Source organism: Helianthus annuus, chromosome 2, assembly GCF_002127325.2.
Source record: "Helianthus annuus cultivar XRQ/B chromosome 2, HanXRQr2.0-SUNRISE, whole genome shotgun sequence".
Lineage (NCBI taxonomy): Eukaryota > Viridiplantae > Streptophyta > Magnoliopsida > Asterales > Asteraceae > Helianthus > Helianthus annuus.
Window position 1 is genome coordinate 136,286,549 of NC_035434.2, and position 15,610 is coordinate 136,302,158.

At 33.4% G+C, this 15,610-nt stretch overlaps 1 protein-coding gene across 1 annotated transcript; it reads left to right on the plus strand.

Moving 5' to 3' along the window:
- Window positions 1–791: 791 nt before the first annotated feature.
- On the plus strand, window positions 792–6,669 carry LOC110919022 (small RNA degrading nuclease 5). Its single transcript, XM_022163302.1, has 11 exons — window positions 792–1,037; window positions 3,809–3,881; window positions 4,309–4,434; window positions 4,542–4,612; window positions 4,715–4,774; window positions 5,219–5,274; window positions 5,359–5,419; window positions 5,523–5,801; window positions 6,118–6,120; window positions 6,240–6,326; window positions 6,532–6,669. Exons 1-11 carry the CDS (start codon window positions 792–794, stop codon window positions 6,667–6,669), a joined length of 1,200 nt encoding a protein of 399 aa, XP_022018994.1.
- The last annotated feature ends 8,941 nt before the right edge of the window (window positions 6,670–15,610 follow it).

Genomic DNA, 15,610 nt, shown 5'->3' on the forward strand with positions numbered 1-15,610 from the left:
GAACCCTGTGTCGCCCCTGTGCTTAGCTCGATCCAGACACACACATAAGTATGTGTTTGGATTTTGTTTATTTGATTTTATAAAATCTAGTTTCCAACTTATCACTTTTGGTCCTCCTACTAATGACAAGTTAGATTTTCAACGTTTTTAACCAAGTTTCTTGTTATAACTAGACTTATGACTAACTAGGTTATTTATTCCTAGTTAGTTTGTTTTTGTTTACTTTATACTTTATAATTTTAATATAAAGTTTTATATTTTTTTCGGGGTGTTACACTACGGGAGTGGGTTGAATCGACCCACGAGACATGAGCTTTGGTTCAAATGGTTCGGGCCGGTTCAACACAATGTGGATTTGGTTTCGACTACATGTTTCCGCACTATAAATTTAATAAGTATATAATTAATCCATCAAATAAAATAAGTATAAGATTTGATTTTATAAAAGCGAAACAAAGGTTTTTACCTTGAAATTACGGGTTGTCACACAGGATAACGACCTTTTCGCACATAAAGGGCTTCAAAAGGAGCTATGTTGATGCTAGAGTGATAATTGTTTTGTAGAAGAATTCAATCAAAGATATATGCGAATCCCAACTACCACTAAAGTCAATCACACAAGCTCTAAGCATATCCTTAAGTCTTTGGATGGTCCTTTCGGTTATCCATTAGTTTGAGGATGATAAGCGGTGATTAGATCCAATTTGGTTCCCATGGCATATTGCATGGTCTTCCAAAAAACTGGAAGAGAAACGAGCATCACGATCTGAAATGATGTTTAAAAGAATACCATGACGAGATACAATCTCATCAGTATAAATATTTGCAAGTATGTTAGCAGAGAAATCCTCGAGAATAGGCAAAAAGTGTGCAGACTTAGTCAAACGGTTGATGATTACCCAAATGGTATCATGACCTCTAGAAGTGCGTGGGAATTTAGTGATGAGATCCATGACATTGTTCTCCCACTTCCATACTGGAACTTCTGGTTGTTCAAGCAACTCGGAGGGCTGTTGGTGTTGTGCCTTGACTTTAAGGCATGAAAAGTATTTGGACACGTACAAGGCTATGTCCTTTTGCATTCCAGGCCACCAATAAAGGGTACGAAGATCCTTGTACATCTTGTCCGTACAAGGATGGATAAAGTAACGAGACTTGCGGGCCCCGTTCATTAACAAGTTACAAAGATCATCATGGTTCGGAATCCACAATTGATTTAGAAAATAGAGAAACCCATAATCTTTAGTTTCAACATACTTTAAGATTTAGCTTTATCCATACTAAAAATGTCTTAGCATCTTCTGGATGTAGTTGATCAATGGATGATCACAAATGTAATCGAACTGTAGGTTGAGTAATAACTAGATTATGTCAGGGTCATTAAATTCCCCCTCTGAAAGCTCGACAGTTTCTCTCGGTGATGCCCAAGCATCATCACTATAAACTGCGATTATAGTGAACTTTTGGAGAGGACTTTTGATAAAGATGGATAATATTATCAAACTTATATTGCTCTTCATTTGAATATCTCATGAGTTGTACAACACTCAACCTGACTATTTTAGTCCATGCATATTTTGTTAACTTTACAAAATACTTCCTAAGGTATTGATATCAATACTTCAGGCATCATCAATCCATCAGGACTTTTTTTCATCTTGACCAATTATGCAACACTTTAAGAGTTTCGGTACATAAATATCATTAAGCAGATCAACTGGAGAAATTGGTAACATCTAATTCATTTCCAATCCATATTGTACCGTGCTAGTAGGTTGAGATATCAAAATCATCAGGCACACTTTATTCTATGTATGTATATTGGTGCACAAGATTTACATCCTTAAGATGTTTCAGCTAACTTTTTAAGCATTCAACTGCTATAGGAAACTCATGAGGAGTTCCAATACATTCAATTTGATAAGGTATACAACAAATATAATGTATTCGGATCCGAATATGTATACAATAATCAAGCTATTCTCGATAACTTACTTTACATGAAGTTGACAATTTAAATCCTTTAAGAACTTTTATGTAAACTTTAATATCAAAATGATACATAACATTTATAAGACGCATGTCAATTCTCTCTTTATATTACCAGACGAATAAAATATTGGAAAGTCATTACATCCACTGCTAGAGGACACGTCTCCTAATCATCAATCATAGGTCTTTGCTAAAATTCTTGTGCCACCAATTTTGTCTGATATCACTTTATTGATTTTTAATTCATAATCCACAAAAAAAGGGACCTGTATGTATCCAATGTATTTTACAACTTCAGTTGCGTAGATTGTTGGTCCGAAAACTTTCCATTCCATTAGAGAATTCAAATCTGCCATATTTTGCGTCTTTCCATTTTGGCCAATCATTTCTTTGTATTCATTCATAGGCAGATCTAAGATTTTTATCCTCATCATTTCAAGCGCTATTTTATATACTAAAGAGTAATGACGTCGATTTTATTTCGATTCCATAAATATCTTAGACACGATACAACTTATTGAGATCTCTTTATTTTCAGGTACCTGTTAGGGGTGTGCAAAAAACCGAATTAACCGACAAAACCGAACCGAAAAAACCGAACCAAATAAAAAACCGGTGGGTCGGTTAATGGTTTTTTTGAAAACCAAATGTAGCGGGTCGGTTATGGTTATCATTTTTTCCATACCCACCATAACCGAACCGAACTGACATGTAATAAATCTTGTAGGATTTAGGATTTTTCACCATATTTTTAATATTTCATGTTTTTGATTGAAGATTTTTAGTACTTATTGGTTTTTCATATCATTTTGTGGTTTTGGTTGAATGTTTATTTGAATTTATGGAATGTATCATATCACTTTATTTGAATATTCGATAATAATTGGTATTAATATTATAGATTATATGTATTTTTTAATACTATGTAAGATACTAATATATACAAATATGCAATAACAATTTATTCCATGTTAAAAAAAAAATTAAGCTATTTTTAGCTAAACTAAATACACGGTTAACCACCCATAACCGACCTGCTATAAGCATCAAAACCGAATAACCACAACCACCATAACCGATCGGTTATGGTTATGGTTATCCAATGACCGACATCAGGGTTATGGTTATGATACACCTGTGGTTCATGTCTCACTACAAAAAAAATGCCATTTAGTGGCATACGCTTTTAATGGCATTTAGTTTTTGTGTCACTAATTTAGGTTTAATGGCACTTAGTGTATGTCATATTTGTTTGACACATACTTTTAGTGGCATTTAAGTCTTATGTCACTAATTTATATTTTTAGTGGCACTTTAAGTATGCCATATTTTTGTGACACACATTTTTAGTAGCATTTAGCTTTTTATGCCACTAATGTCTCACCATAAAATTTCCAAGGTTATGCCACTAATCTTAACCGATGATTAAATTAAAAGAATTCAACATATTTAGTTATTTACCTCCAAAATTTTTCCTAAATATTTTCAATGGATTATTTCCCTCCTACTTTAACCCTAAAAAGTTTCCCTCTTTTCACTTTCACTTTTACTTTCCCTCTCGATCTCATATCTCTTTCTCAAATTCGTGTTCTTCAAAAGTTATAACCATCCACACCCCCTTACCCTAGTTGAGGTATGAATCAAGTTTCTACTTGAGGTAATGTGTTCAATTTTGAGTTTCTTATATCATAGAAACTGCCCTAACCCTTGTTCGTTTTTTAGTGTATTCTCTTCATAATTTCCATTTGTTTAATTTCAAGTTGTGATTATGTTTAATTGCCGATTGGTTTTGTTTGATTTGAATTGTGTTAATTAGGGTTTTGTGGCGAAGCCGGAGACTCTACCTGATGGTACGGTTAATTTGATGATTTGGAGTTGTATCATCCATGGTAAGACTGGGGTAAGTTCTCAACACATCTTGTTATTATGTCTTAATATCATTATGAAAGCGTTCGTGTTGTTTCAGTCTGTTGTTGGTGTGTTGTAATAGGACTTGATTTAGGAATTTAAAGAATTATGTGAGGTTTTGAAGGTTGTTTTTGTGTTTTACACTTAAATTGCTTGTTCAAAATTGAGCTAGAAGGTTGAAATATTTGAATGCTAGTTATAAGATAGAACATTTTAGGAGTTTAGGGATTAGAAGTATGTTATTTGGATTTTTTTTCTTTCTGGAGTTGACTCGGTTAGATGGAATTGCCCTTTAGTGAAAAAGATCGATGGAAAACCTCAGGGAGGAAATGGCATTATACTCTTCCACTTTAATGGATTTGGAAGTATAATCATATCAAATAATAATAATAATTTTCAATTATTCAGATACAGCTCCTGTTTGTGCTCATATGTTTTTGTCCGAGCTCAAGAAGAATATTCCATTTTCTGTGTCATACTATACTCTTACGACAAAGGAATTAGAAGACAATGGATACATTCATGATCAACTAGGTGACTAGATTACTTCCTGTTGCATCTATTTATTCACTTGCTTTCTGCTCAAGTTTTGAGACAAAACGCTACTTATTTTGATTAATTTTTGGCTAATATACTTACAGGTTTTCTTTCAACTCTTCCCGCTCCATCTGGAAAGCCCGTTCACGAAATCGTGGGAGTTGATTGTGAAATGGTAAGTGTGTGGTATTAACTATTAAGTGAAAACTCACTTACAAAATGCTTAAGATTTACTGCATAATCTGTTAAAAACTTCTTAATTTTTGTCTGTATTTAGTGCATCACCAATGAGGGGTTCGAGCTCACAAGAGTAACGCTGATAGATTACAAAGGACAGGTAGAGCTTCTTCCAATGAATTATTTCTTTTGTTGAGTCATCATATATTTTAAAGTTTAATATAACCGTAATGTTTGATATTTGTCAACTACTACCATCTATATAATAATAAGAGAGAGAGAGTGTAAAGAGTGAGTGTGTGTGTGTGTGTGTGTGTTTGATTAGTTAGAGAGTGTAGATGTAGGTTTATGTATTATATATTTTAATTTTATGTTTTTTAAACGTTAGGGGCATTTTAGTCTTTTCAAGAAAAACTAACACAATATTCTAACGGAGTTAAAAAAGTTGGATTCCGAACGTTACAAAATGAGAGTTTAGGTATTCAGGGTGTTAAACTTTTTGATTTTGAACTCAAGTGGTTAAACATGGACTCAAAAAGTCATTTACTCTAATTATAAATAACACAAAATTTGAATTATTACAACTTAAATTGTTATTTTGCAGGTTCTGTTGGATAAATTGGTTAAACCATCAAATGCAGTTACTGATTACAACACCAGGTACTTTGTTCCGTATGAATGTCCACACGAGCAAGGGTTTTTTAAGTTTTTTTCATTATTTATTTTTCTCCGTTTGTCATTCAGGTACAGTGGAATAACAAGTGCGATGATGGATCGAGTCACAACCACCCTTAGAGACGTTCAGGTTTCCCGTCTTTTAACTGCCGGTTTTCTTGTTTCGGTTTAGATGTTTAGTCGTATAAATGTTTTCTAACTTTTAAAACAACCAACCCTGCTTTCTATTTCAGGAAGATTTTCTACAACTTGTTAACAAGGAAACAATTTTGGTTGGACATTCGTTGGAGAACGACTTATTAGCTTTAAAGGTCTCTCATAGTTTGGTGATCGGCACTACTGTTTTATACAAGCATTCACGTGGAGGAACGTACAAAATTGCTCTTCGTGTGCTTACTAGAAAATTCCTCTCTAGAGAGATACAAGATTCACAAAACGGGCATGATAGTATCGAGGATGCAAAAGCTGCAATGGATCTAGCCTTCTTAAAAATCAAACATGGTAAATCTCTTGTTTCCTTTGTTTTAACTAAATACACCTATTTACATATAGTGGGTCTAAATTGCCATCTCTACTAATACTATACTATACTATACGTATTATGTTTGGTGGGAATTGTTGTTATGTAACCTAGGGTTTTGGTGAGTGCTTATTATTGTTGAAGGGATCTCACAGTAGGTAGGTCGCTGGTATGATTATTGAGCTTCTTGTTCTGTTTGTTAAAGAAGTTAAAGGATGGTGGGAGTTAGTTCCCGACTCACTGCTAATACTTCTGTTGTAGATGAAGTTTTTTTTGTGAATATAATGTGGTAATTTTATCTGATACAGAATGTATAGAAAGGACTTTATTATTATTTTTTCGTACTGCTCTCATTTGTTTTTTCTACAAGCTAAATTGGTTTTTTTTTCTTTTTTTTTTGTAACTGATAAGTGTTTTTTGACTGTTGCAGGGAATTATTGCTGAAAATGAAAGAGGTGATGCACCCCCTGGTAGTCGTTTTAGCGCTGTCATTGAGAAGATTGAACGGTTATACATGGTGTGATATATTTGTTATGTCATGAATTTTAGTATCTGGTCAAGTGCTAGGACTGATGTTTTGATATCTGATTGTTTATCTATTTACTTTTGTAACGGTGTATGACTGTATGCTGCAAATGACAATATATACTTGACTACATAGAAGATCTGATATTGAATCTTTAATATCATTTTCGTGATGTTGCTATATTCTATACATTCAGGGTAAAAACAGTAGTGATGAGGAAGATCTTAATGATGGTCCTAATGATGATGAGTATGATACTAAAGATTCCTTTATTGATGACGCTGAATTGGTTGGTGAAACTACTCTTTCATTTTGTTATTGCAGTATTGTTTAATCACATTGTACTTATTTATCCATGAGTCCTTTTTTTGAATTCATTTACCCATGAAGTAACATTTGCTTTTCTTCTGTTCTTCAGGATGATTATTTCCAGGTCGATAATTCAGCAATAAAGCATGGCGGATTCTTTGTCAACCGTGGGAAGTTAGAACGCATGTTGGTTTTTGTTTAATAATCGCTTGTCTTGCTTTTAGTTATTGTCTTTCTTTTACTTTTTCTTTGGGTTCTCGTCTGATTTTAATCTGTTTATCGTGATAGCAATGAGCCTACTGCTTTGCCAAGTGAGCAACCAAAAAAGAGAAGGAAGGATTCAACAAAAGGTGATAATGGAAGCAAAGACGACAATGTGCTAAATAAACAGATGAAAGTTAGTAAGAATGAAAAGAAGAAAATGATAGCATCAGCAGACCAGAATCCCACCACTCCATCTCGCAGTTTAACTGTACCAACTGCACCTCGTAAGTTTTATATGGTTTTATTTTCATACATCACTTGAGGTAGTTGTGTGATATTATTATAATACCTAGGGGGTGATGTGCATTCATATTGTGCAGCATGCGTTGTTGTCTTTTTGGTTTTCAATGCTCTATAAGGCAAGGTGGTCGTGGAGGTATCAAAGGAGAAAGGAGACATGGAATGATGACACCTCCATAAATCACCAAGGTTAAACGTAGTAGAGTTAATAGTTATATTGATACACATAGCTCTATATACATATATAATAAAGTCTTCACTTGTAAATAAATTGCATGTTGACTATATTACTGGATAAATTTTTAGATCTAGGAGTAGGGTTAGAAAGTTGTGTGAGTTAGCCGGTCAAAGATAATTTTTGTTTATTACAAACTTCTAGTTCTTACTTTCTTATAGGAATCTTAAAAATATTAAAGCAGTATACCATGTTTGAATGTTTGTTGTTACCGATCCCTTTCCCCCAAAACAGCCTATTACCACCCGACCTGCTTTGGCGAGAACCCGATTCTAACCTTTTCTGACCCAACCAGACCCGATTCTAACCTCTATCCCTTGCATCAAATTTTTGAACACTTACTAGTTCATCTACATCTGGGCTTGGGCTACATCTGGGCCAAAGAAATCAAATTTTTGAACACTTACTAGTTCATGTACATCTGGGATTGGGCTATATCTGGGCCAAAGAAAAACTAGTTATTTTGAGAAACAAGAAAAACTTAACTCCTTCAGTACTTCTATTAAATTAATTTACATTTTGTTTTTTTATTAACAGATACCAAAATGCGGACTGGCGGTTGCGACCGTTGACTGGTGAAATGCTGAGGTAGTTGTTGCTTGTTACAAATTTACTCTATTTTTTTCCTTTTTATTACATGTTTCTTCATGCTTATGTGTGCCTTTTACTTTTATCTTCGGTAGATATGCTAGAGAAGACACACATTATCTTCTGTACATATACGATCTTATGAAAAGAAAGATGCTTTCATCATCAACAGATCCAAACTGCCCCGAAGCATCTCTTGTTGAGGTAATAAATTAATCGTTCTTTTTTTCTGTATAATATTTGAAAAATACTTGTCTTATTGAAATTGGTAATTCAGTAGCTCTTTCATAATTTCATTCCTCTTTTTTTGAGTTAATTACTGTTTTCATCCCCGTGGTTTGTCAAAAATCACTATTTTAGTTCATTAGTTTAAAAATTACGATTTCAGTCCCTGTGGTTTCACTTTCGTAACCATTTCAGTCCACCTCGTAACCATTTCAGTCACTGTACTAACATAATAAATGGATTGAAATAGTTGCGAAAGTGAAACCACAGTGACTGAAATGGTTATGAAAGTGAAAACACAGGGACTAAAATCGCAATTTTAAACTAATAGACTGAAATAGTGATGTTTGACAAACCACAGGGACGAAAATAGTAATTAACTCTTTTTTTATTTTGATATTAACTTATTATTTTTATCTGTTCTATTTCTAAAGCAAAGCAAATGCCGGTGACAACTGGAAAATTGCGACACTTATTGAAATCGAGACACCCATTATTGAGTGAAATCTTGGTTCAATTTTTGGCATCATTAAGCATGCCGTGCAGAATGGCGCTGCATTTGAACCTGTTGCCAAGAAAATTGTTGAAGATGATTATTTAACTCGCGTGAAGATTGTGAAAAAGATTCATCAACACAATTAAGTTTTGAGTTTTTATTCATACACTTGTTAGTTTATTTGGGTTATATGTTTGATCATTAGACTTAGATCGACACTTATTAGACATTTGGAATTTTTGGAAGATTGATTGAACTTTTAATTGAAGTGATTATTTTATGATTTCTACATTTTACAATTTTGTTTTTATTTTTTAATTTAAATAAATGATAATTGTAATTAATTAAAATTAATATGATAAACGTCAATGGCATTTAATTTGATGTGATTTTTATGGCAAAAAATATGTGCCACTAAAAGCTCAAAAGTTTGTACTGGCAGATAGAAAAGTGCCACTAAAACCCTAAAAACTTTGTGCGGCACATTGAAAAAGTGCCACTAAAAGGCTTAAGCGTCAGCGCTTCTTGTGGCACTTTTTTTGTGTGCCGCCCATTCTTACAAGGTTCTTTAGTGGCACTTTCTTGTTTTTCTATGGCACTTTTTGCATGCCACTAGATGGCATTTTTTTTTTGTAATGTCTAATGTCTCTTTAGGAGACCTTTTTAATATAACCTCGACTTGACCATCTTAATTAGTTGCTCCAACGTTCAAGGAATTTTATTATTGGAATCGACTGGGCTACCACGCTTCAGACGTGCAATAAACTCATTACAAACATGTGATTGTCCTTCTAGGAAACTAATCTTAATTGGAGGATTAGTTAGTATATGTGACATAGTCACCTTTTTAAGGTCAATGAATGCGTCTGGTAATAGATTCGCTAGTCTTTGTAAATCAGTTATTCTTTGAACTTCTAGTTCATACTTTTAGTTTTGAGGATCAAAATAATTCATACAAACTCATTTCTATTCCAACTGCTTTTTATCTCCCACTGATGTTGGGAATGTTAATCCATTGAGATGGATATCAATTAATTGATCCATAAATAAATGTCTCATGAAATTCTCTATTTGTTATCATATATTCTCAACCACCTTTTACGGTCTCATCTTTGTGCCTAGTGGTGGATCCATTTCAATATATACCGCACCAAAAAAATCTTAGAAGGGATATCTTTGGTTCCTGACCAAAAACCAACTATAATGGGGAGAAACTATTACAACATGTTGGCTTGATATGAATTACTCTTATCGCATATGTATAATCACATGAACTCAAATTTAAACATAAACTTTTGCTCTCATGATTATTGCCTTTGCGATCAATCGTAGACGTTTGGTTACTGTCTTCAACAAAAGCAATTCGTGTATAAATATATAGAAAGTTCAACACTTATTCCAATAATCATTTATCACTTGGGAATTAAATTCACCAAAACAAATAAGAGAGAATAATAGATAGAAAGGGATTGATATTAGCATATTAGCAAAAGAATAAGAGAGAATAATAGATAGAAAGGGATTGACATTATTAATTGACGTGTCTTTTACAAAGGAATACAATGAATATATATAGGAGATGAAGTCTTGGAGAACAAGCCAATCTATTTAAGGAGTTGATAACCACATAATATAATATATTTATAACAGGGTAAGTTTTTTATTTTTTTTATTTTCAGGCATATGGTTCGAGTATAGTTTCGTGTAATCGAGTCGTGTATCGCCTAATTCCAAACTCGCGAAATTCATATTTTTCAATCGTATACCCTAATACCTGTCATATATATATATATATATATATATATATATATATATATATATATATATAGAGGCCGGTTATCATACAAATAACCTAATCGTACATTATGTACGCTTCATCCACAACCGTCGGATCATCTTTCTTAAACAGCGCGTTTTTTTATTAAATTTATCAACATAGGATTAATAAAAAAGAAACCACCAAGGTTAAAATCGTCAAATTTAAGATCAAAACACCTGATAAACGGCAAACAAAACCTCAAAAATCATAACGTAAGATCCTAAATCAAAACCAAAAACGAAATTATAACAATTAATCAAAAATCAACCGATTCTTATTCACCAAATCGATCGATTCCTATTCACCAAATTCTTCTGAGAAAATGAACTTCTGATGAATTTAGAAATTCTGGATGGACTGACTATCGAAGAAGATGATGCAGAATGTCAAATCATATGCGAAATCATCGACAATGCAAATGCGAATTCAGTAAAAAAAGAATTCTTTGAAATTTCATATAGTTTGAGAATTCATGACATGCATATGCGATTTTAGTAAAAAGTTAAGTATTCTATGAGATTTCATATAGTTTGCGAATTCATGATAATACACATGCGATTTCAAAAACTTTTCAATAAAACTTTTCATATAGTGTGCGATTTCAGATATTTTACACATGCGATATCAGAAAACGGGATATTTATATGTTGGTTTCTTACAGTTTGCGAATTTCTTTCGAATCAAAGTGCGATTTTGATTAAGAACACTGCAAAAAAACTTTAAAAAATACTTTGTAATAAAAATGAAAAAAAAAAAAACAAAATACCAATCTTAAAAACTAAAAATAGTATTATTTTATATAAAGAAACTTAATTTATCAACGATGTGACTATAATTTGACATGTAATGATAAATTTTACAATAAATACTACTGAACTTTACCACCCTACCTATATAATAAATTTACTATATTAATATAAAAAACCTAGATATAACTACTTCCATATTAAGATAAATAATACCAAATAAAGACACACAACAAACAGACCAACAAAAAATGGCAACTGAAGAATCAGAAAAAATCAAAAACATTGCTATCAAAGAGCTATTGTCAACAAGAACGTTGACAGAAATAAGCACTGATGTCAGCTCTTCTCATCTGGTTCTTGATGTGCAAGGAAAAATTCTTGAACAAATCAAGAAAAATCAAGATGTATGGGAACAACTACTTCAAGAATCACAATCAAGCTTCAAAGACAAAGCTTTGGATCACATAAAAGGGCAATCTCAAGCTGATGACTTAGCCTTCTCTTTCCTGACAGATGCTCTGAAGACTGTGAAGGAGAAGATGGAGTTCAGCTCTTCTGAACGAGACAAAATATTTGCTCCAAGCAACTAAAATCTCTTTTTAATCGTTTTGTGGTTGTGGCTGTGTTAGACAATAACTATTATTATATTTTGGGTACATGTTTTGAACACATATTATGTTTGCTCTTAATATTAAATCGCATGAATGATATAGCCATCATTATCACATAACAAAAACAAGATAACTCACAAATCGCATGTAACAAAAGTGAAATCGCATGTAAGAATGATTATAAACTGGAGATTATAAAATCGCATGTTTTTAGTATAATTCGCATGTGCATTTATAAAAACCTACTCATCCTCGTCATCTTCAGACACCTCTTCCCACTGATCTTCTTCTTCAGATACATCATCACTACTGTAATCTTCAAAGTCATCTTCCTCTTCGTCGTCTTCAACCTCGTTGTCTTTGTCTCTCCCACCATTTTCAATCTGGACACCCTTCATCTTCTTTTTTCCCTGTTTACCTTGTTGTTTGGCTTTAAGCTCGCCGCAAGTCCGAATGTCATAACCTTTTTCATTGCATAGGCTACATGTCCTTGACCTTTTCCCTTTGCGGCTGATCATTTGTTCCTTCTTAGATTTAATCCTTCTATGCGAGCCGCGGCCTTTGTTTCTTATACCAGCCGGCACACGAACAGTAGGGGGAGCATTAGTTACTGGTTGTTGATAACCAATCAACTTTGAAAATCGGTCAAATTTTGGATCAAGTTGCTTGGTTATGCGACTCTGATCAACTCTCTCTTTAAGCTGCATCATTTGATCCCTCACTAAGACAAGTTGATCAAGGTCGGAAATCAAATTACTAACCAAATACTCCCCTGTGTGAATGATTTCACGAGCAATCCGTTTAGCCTTGTTTTGCACATCCTTACCACCAATATTTAGATTGTACTTCACATTTAACTCATTGGGCACCACATCCTTCGTCCATCTCTTCATAACATATTTGTTTGGAATTTCTTTAACACCAAACATCTTGAAAAGAAAACATATGTGTTTGCATAGCAGCCCATACTGCTTAAACCGCAAACAGCTACACTCTGCAGTTACATCATTTTCAAGATTCTTGAACCACACCTAGCAATAACCAAAAAAAATAATAATAAAATTTAAAATCGCATATATAAAAATAACAATTTCGCATGTCTAAACCATCATGTAAGTGAATAAAATTAAAATCGCATGTGAATCATAACAATTTCGCATGTCTAAAAAATTATGTAAATAAATAAACTAAAATCACATGTGTGATGAAACAAATTCGCATGTCTAAAAAACATGTAAAATACCTCCAATAAACCATCGCCATGTGCTTTAAAGTCCTTCAACAATATTCTGATACGTGGACCTTCAACTTTGGTGTCCATCGGCAAACATTCGGAAATTGTTCCATGAATCTCTAATTGCTGATCAAAAAAGATAGACCTGGTGTAGATCTTAGCAGCATCTTTTTCCAAGGTAGTTTGACTCCAATCAGCTGGCTCAGTATATCTTGAAATATGATCATTTTTTCTATGATTGAACCTTTGTACATCCATTGCACCATCAAAATGATTCATAAACTCTACGAGTGTGAGTTGTGAATTAGCAACCTGGCAAAAAAAATGGTTCTCACTCTCTGATCTTGAAGTTGTTCTCATAAAACCAGACATTGGCTCATGCCGGTAAAAAGCCAGAATCCACATGGATCTCATTCCAAACATATCATCAATCCATTTGTTTTTAGTGAGACCGAACTCAATCATCACCAATTTCCACTGTCTCTCAAATTCTTCGGGCTCAATCGAATCAGTCCAAACAATGTCGCACATCCTCCTTTTAAACTCATCATTATTGCACGACTCGTGTCCAACCTATAACAATAAATGCTTTTTATATCAGCCTATAACAAAAAAAAATTAAAATAAAAATAACCCTAACAAAAGACAAAAATATTGCATGAAATACCTTATCTGCCACTTTTTTCATTATGTGCCACATGCACAATCTGTGTCTGCTAATAGGGAAAACCTCCTCAATAGCCTGTTTCATAGCAGGGTCTTGATCCGTCACTACAACATTTGGTTGCCGACCAAATGACTTTAAAAATGAATTCAGAAGCCATTTATATGATTCAATACTCTCCGATGCCAGCAACCCAGCTGAAACTGTTACATTTCGACAGTGGTTGTCAATGCCAGTGAACGGAACAAACACCATCTTGTACCTAAACAACACATGCGAAACAACATTTAGTATGTGCGAATTATTAAAAATCACATGCGAAAATAGAATTATGGCATGCGATATATTCATCACACTCTGTTTGTCTACACATGCGATATTAAAATTGCATTAACAAACAAACATGCGAAAATATGTAACAAACATGTTTGTCTTGAAACACTTACCTGTTTGTCTTGAAAGTTGCATCGAACGATATCACATCCCCAAATTCAATATAGTTAAGCTTGCATAAACCATCAGCCCAGAACAAACCAGTTAACCGTTTGCCATCATCAACAGAGTATTCAAACGAATAATCAGCTAAATACTTTTTTTTGTCAGTCATCCTATTTATTACCATGTCAGCGTCATATTCTCCTATATAGCTGTTTATTCGCTTCCTAAAATTTTTGCAATCATCAACCGTGGCACCAATGTTCTCAAAACCACCATAACGTTTTGCTCATTATATGGAAAGCTTTGACAGGACCAAGGTTTAAAGTGCCAAGTTCCCATACCATCTCCTCCTGGACATCTGACAATTGTCTGTAAGCTGGGAGCATGTGAATGTCATTTTGACATACAAACTTATGATTATGGCCATCAACAAATCTCTTTACTGTATATAATCTACCATCCACAGTGCAAATCATAAGTTGAGCTTTGCATCCGGTCCTAATAGTCCCCCTGTTCCTTGTTTTGAATTGCTTTTTTGACTTAGAATGATCATCAATACACAGAGGCTTATGTCCCTCTTTAGAACAAACAAAATACTTAGTTTTGATTATACCACCACTGTATACTTCACCACCTTTCCGAATAGAAAAACCAGCTAACTTAGCATATGATTGATAAAACACATATGCTTGTTCAATAGAGATAAATTGCATTCCAACAACAGGTGTAGCTGATGCCTGAACCTCCGGAGTGTAAACCCTTTCATCTACATGAATCAAAATAAGAAACATAAACGTCATAAAAACACATGCGAATTGTCTGATCAAAGCATGCGAAATGATGATATTGATTAATCTGAATTACATATGCGATTTATTACACAATAACATGCGAAAATGCAAAAAAAAAAAAAAAAAAAAAAAAATCAAATGCGAATTGAAAGAGTAATAACATACGAATTTATACATGTTGCTTTCAAATACAAAAGTGTAATCAAACATTCAAACTTCAAAAACAGCTACAACAATGCTACGATTAAACAAAAAACAATTATACGAACAATTTAGATATCTGAATTAACATAATTACCAATAGAAAACTCGTTTGCAGCACTTGTACTTGAAATTGGAATTGGAATTGGATTTGCAGGTCGCGGATTTAAAACATCCTCAATCGAAACTCTCTGATAAGCAGATAATTGAGCATGATCACCGATCGGTCGATTTTCTTCAAAATCAACTTCTGTTTGTCCAGTGCTACTCTGTGGATCCATCGAAAAAAACAATTGAATGAAACCCTAACACAGCAGAACGAAAACTGCAATTTGAGAATTATGGAAAATTTGAAACTGATTTGAATGATAATTACCGGGATATTAGTGTAACGAACTTCTCGCTGATTGA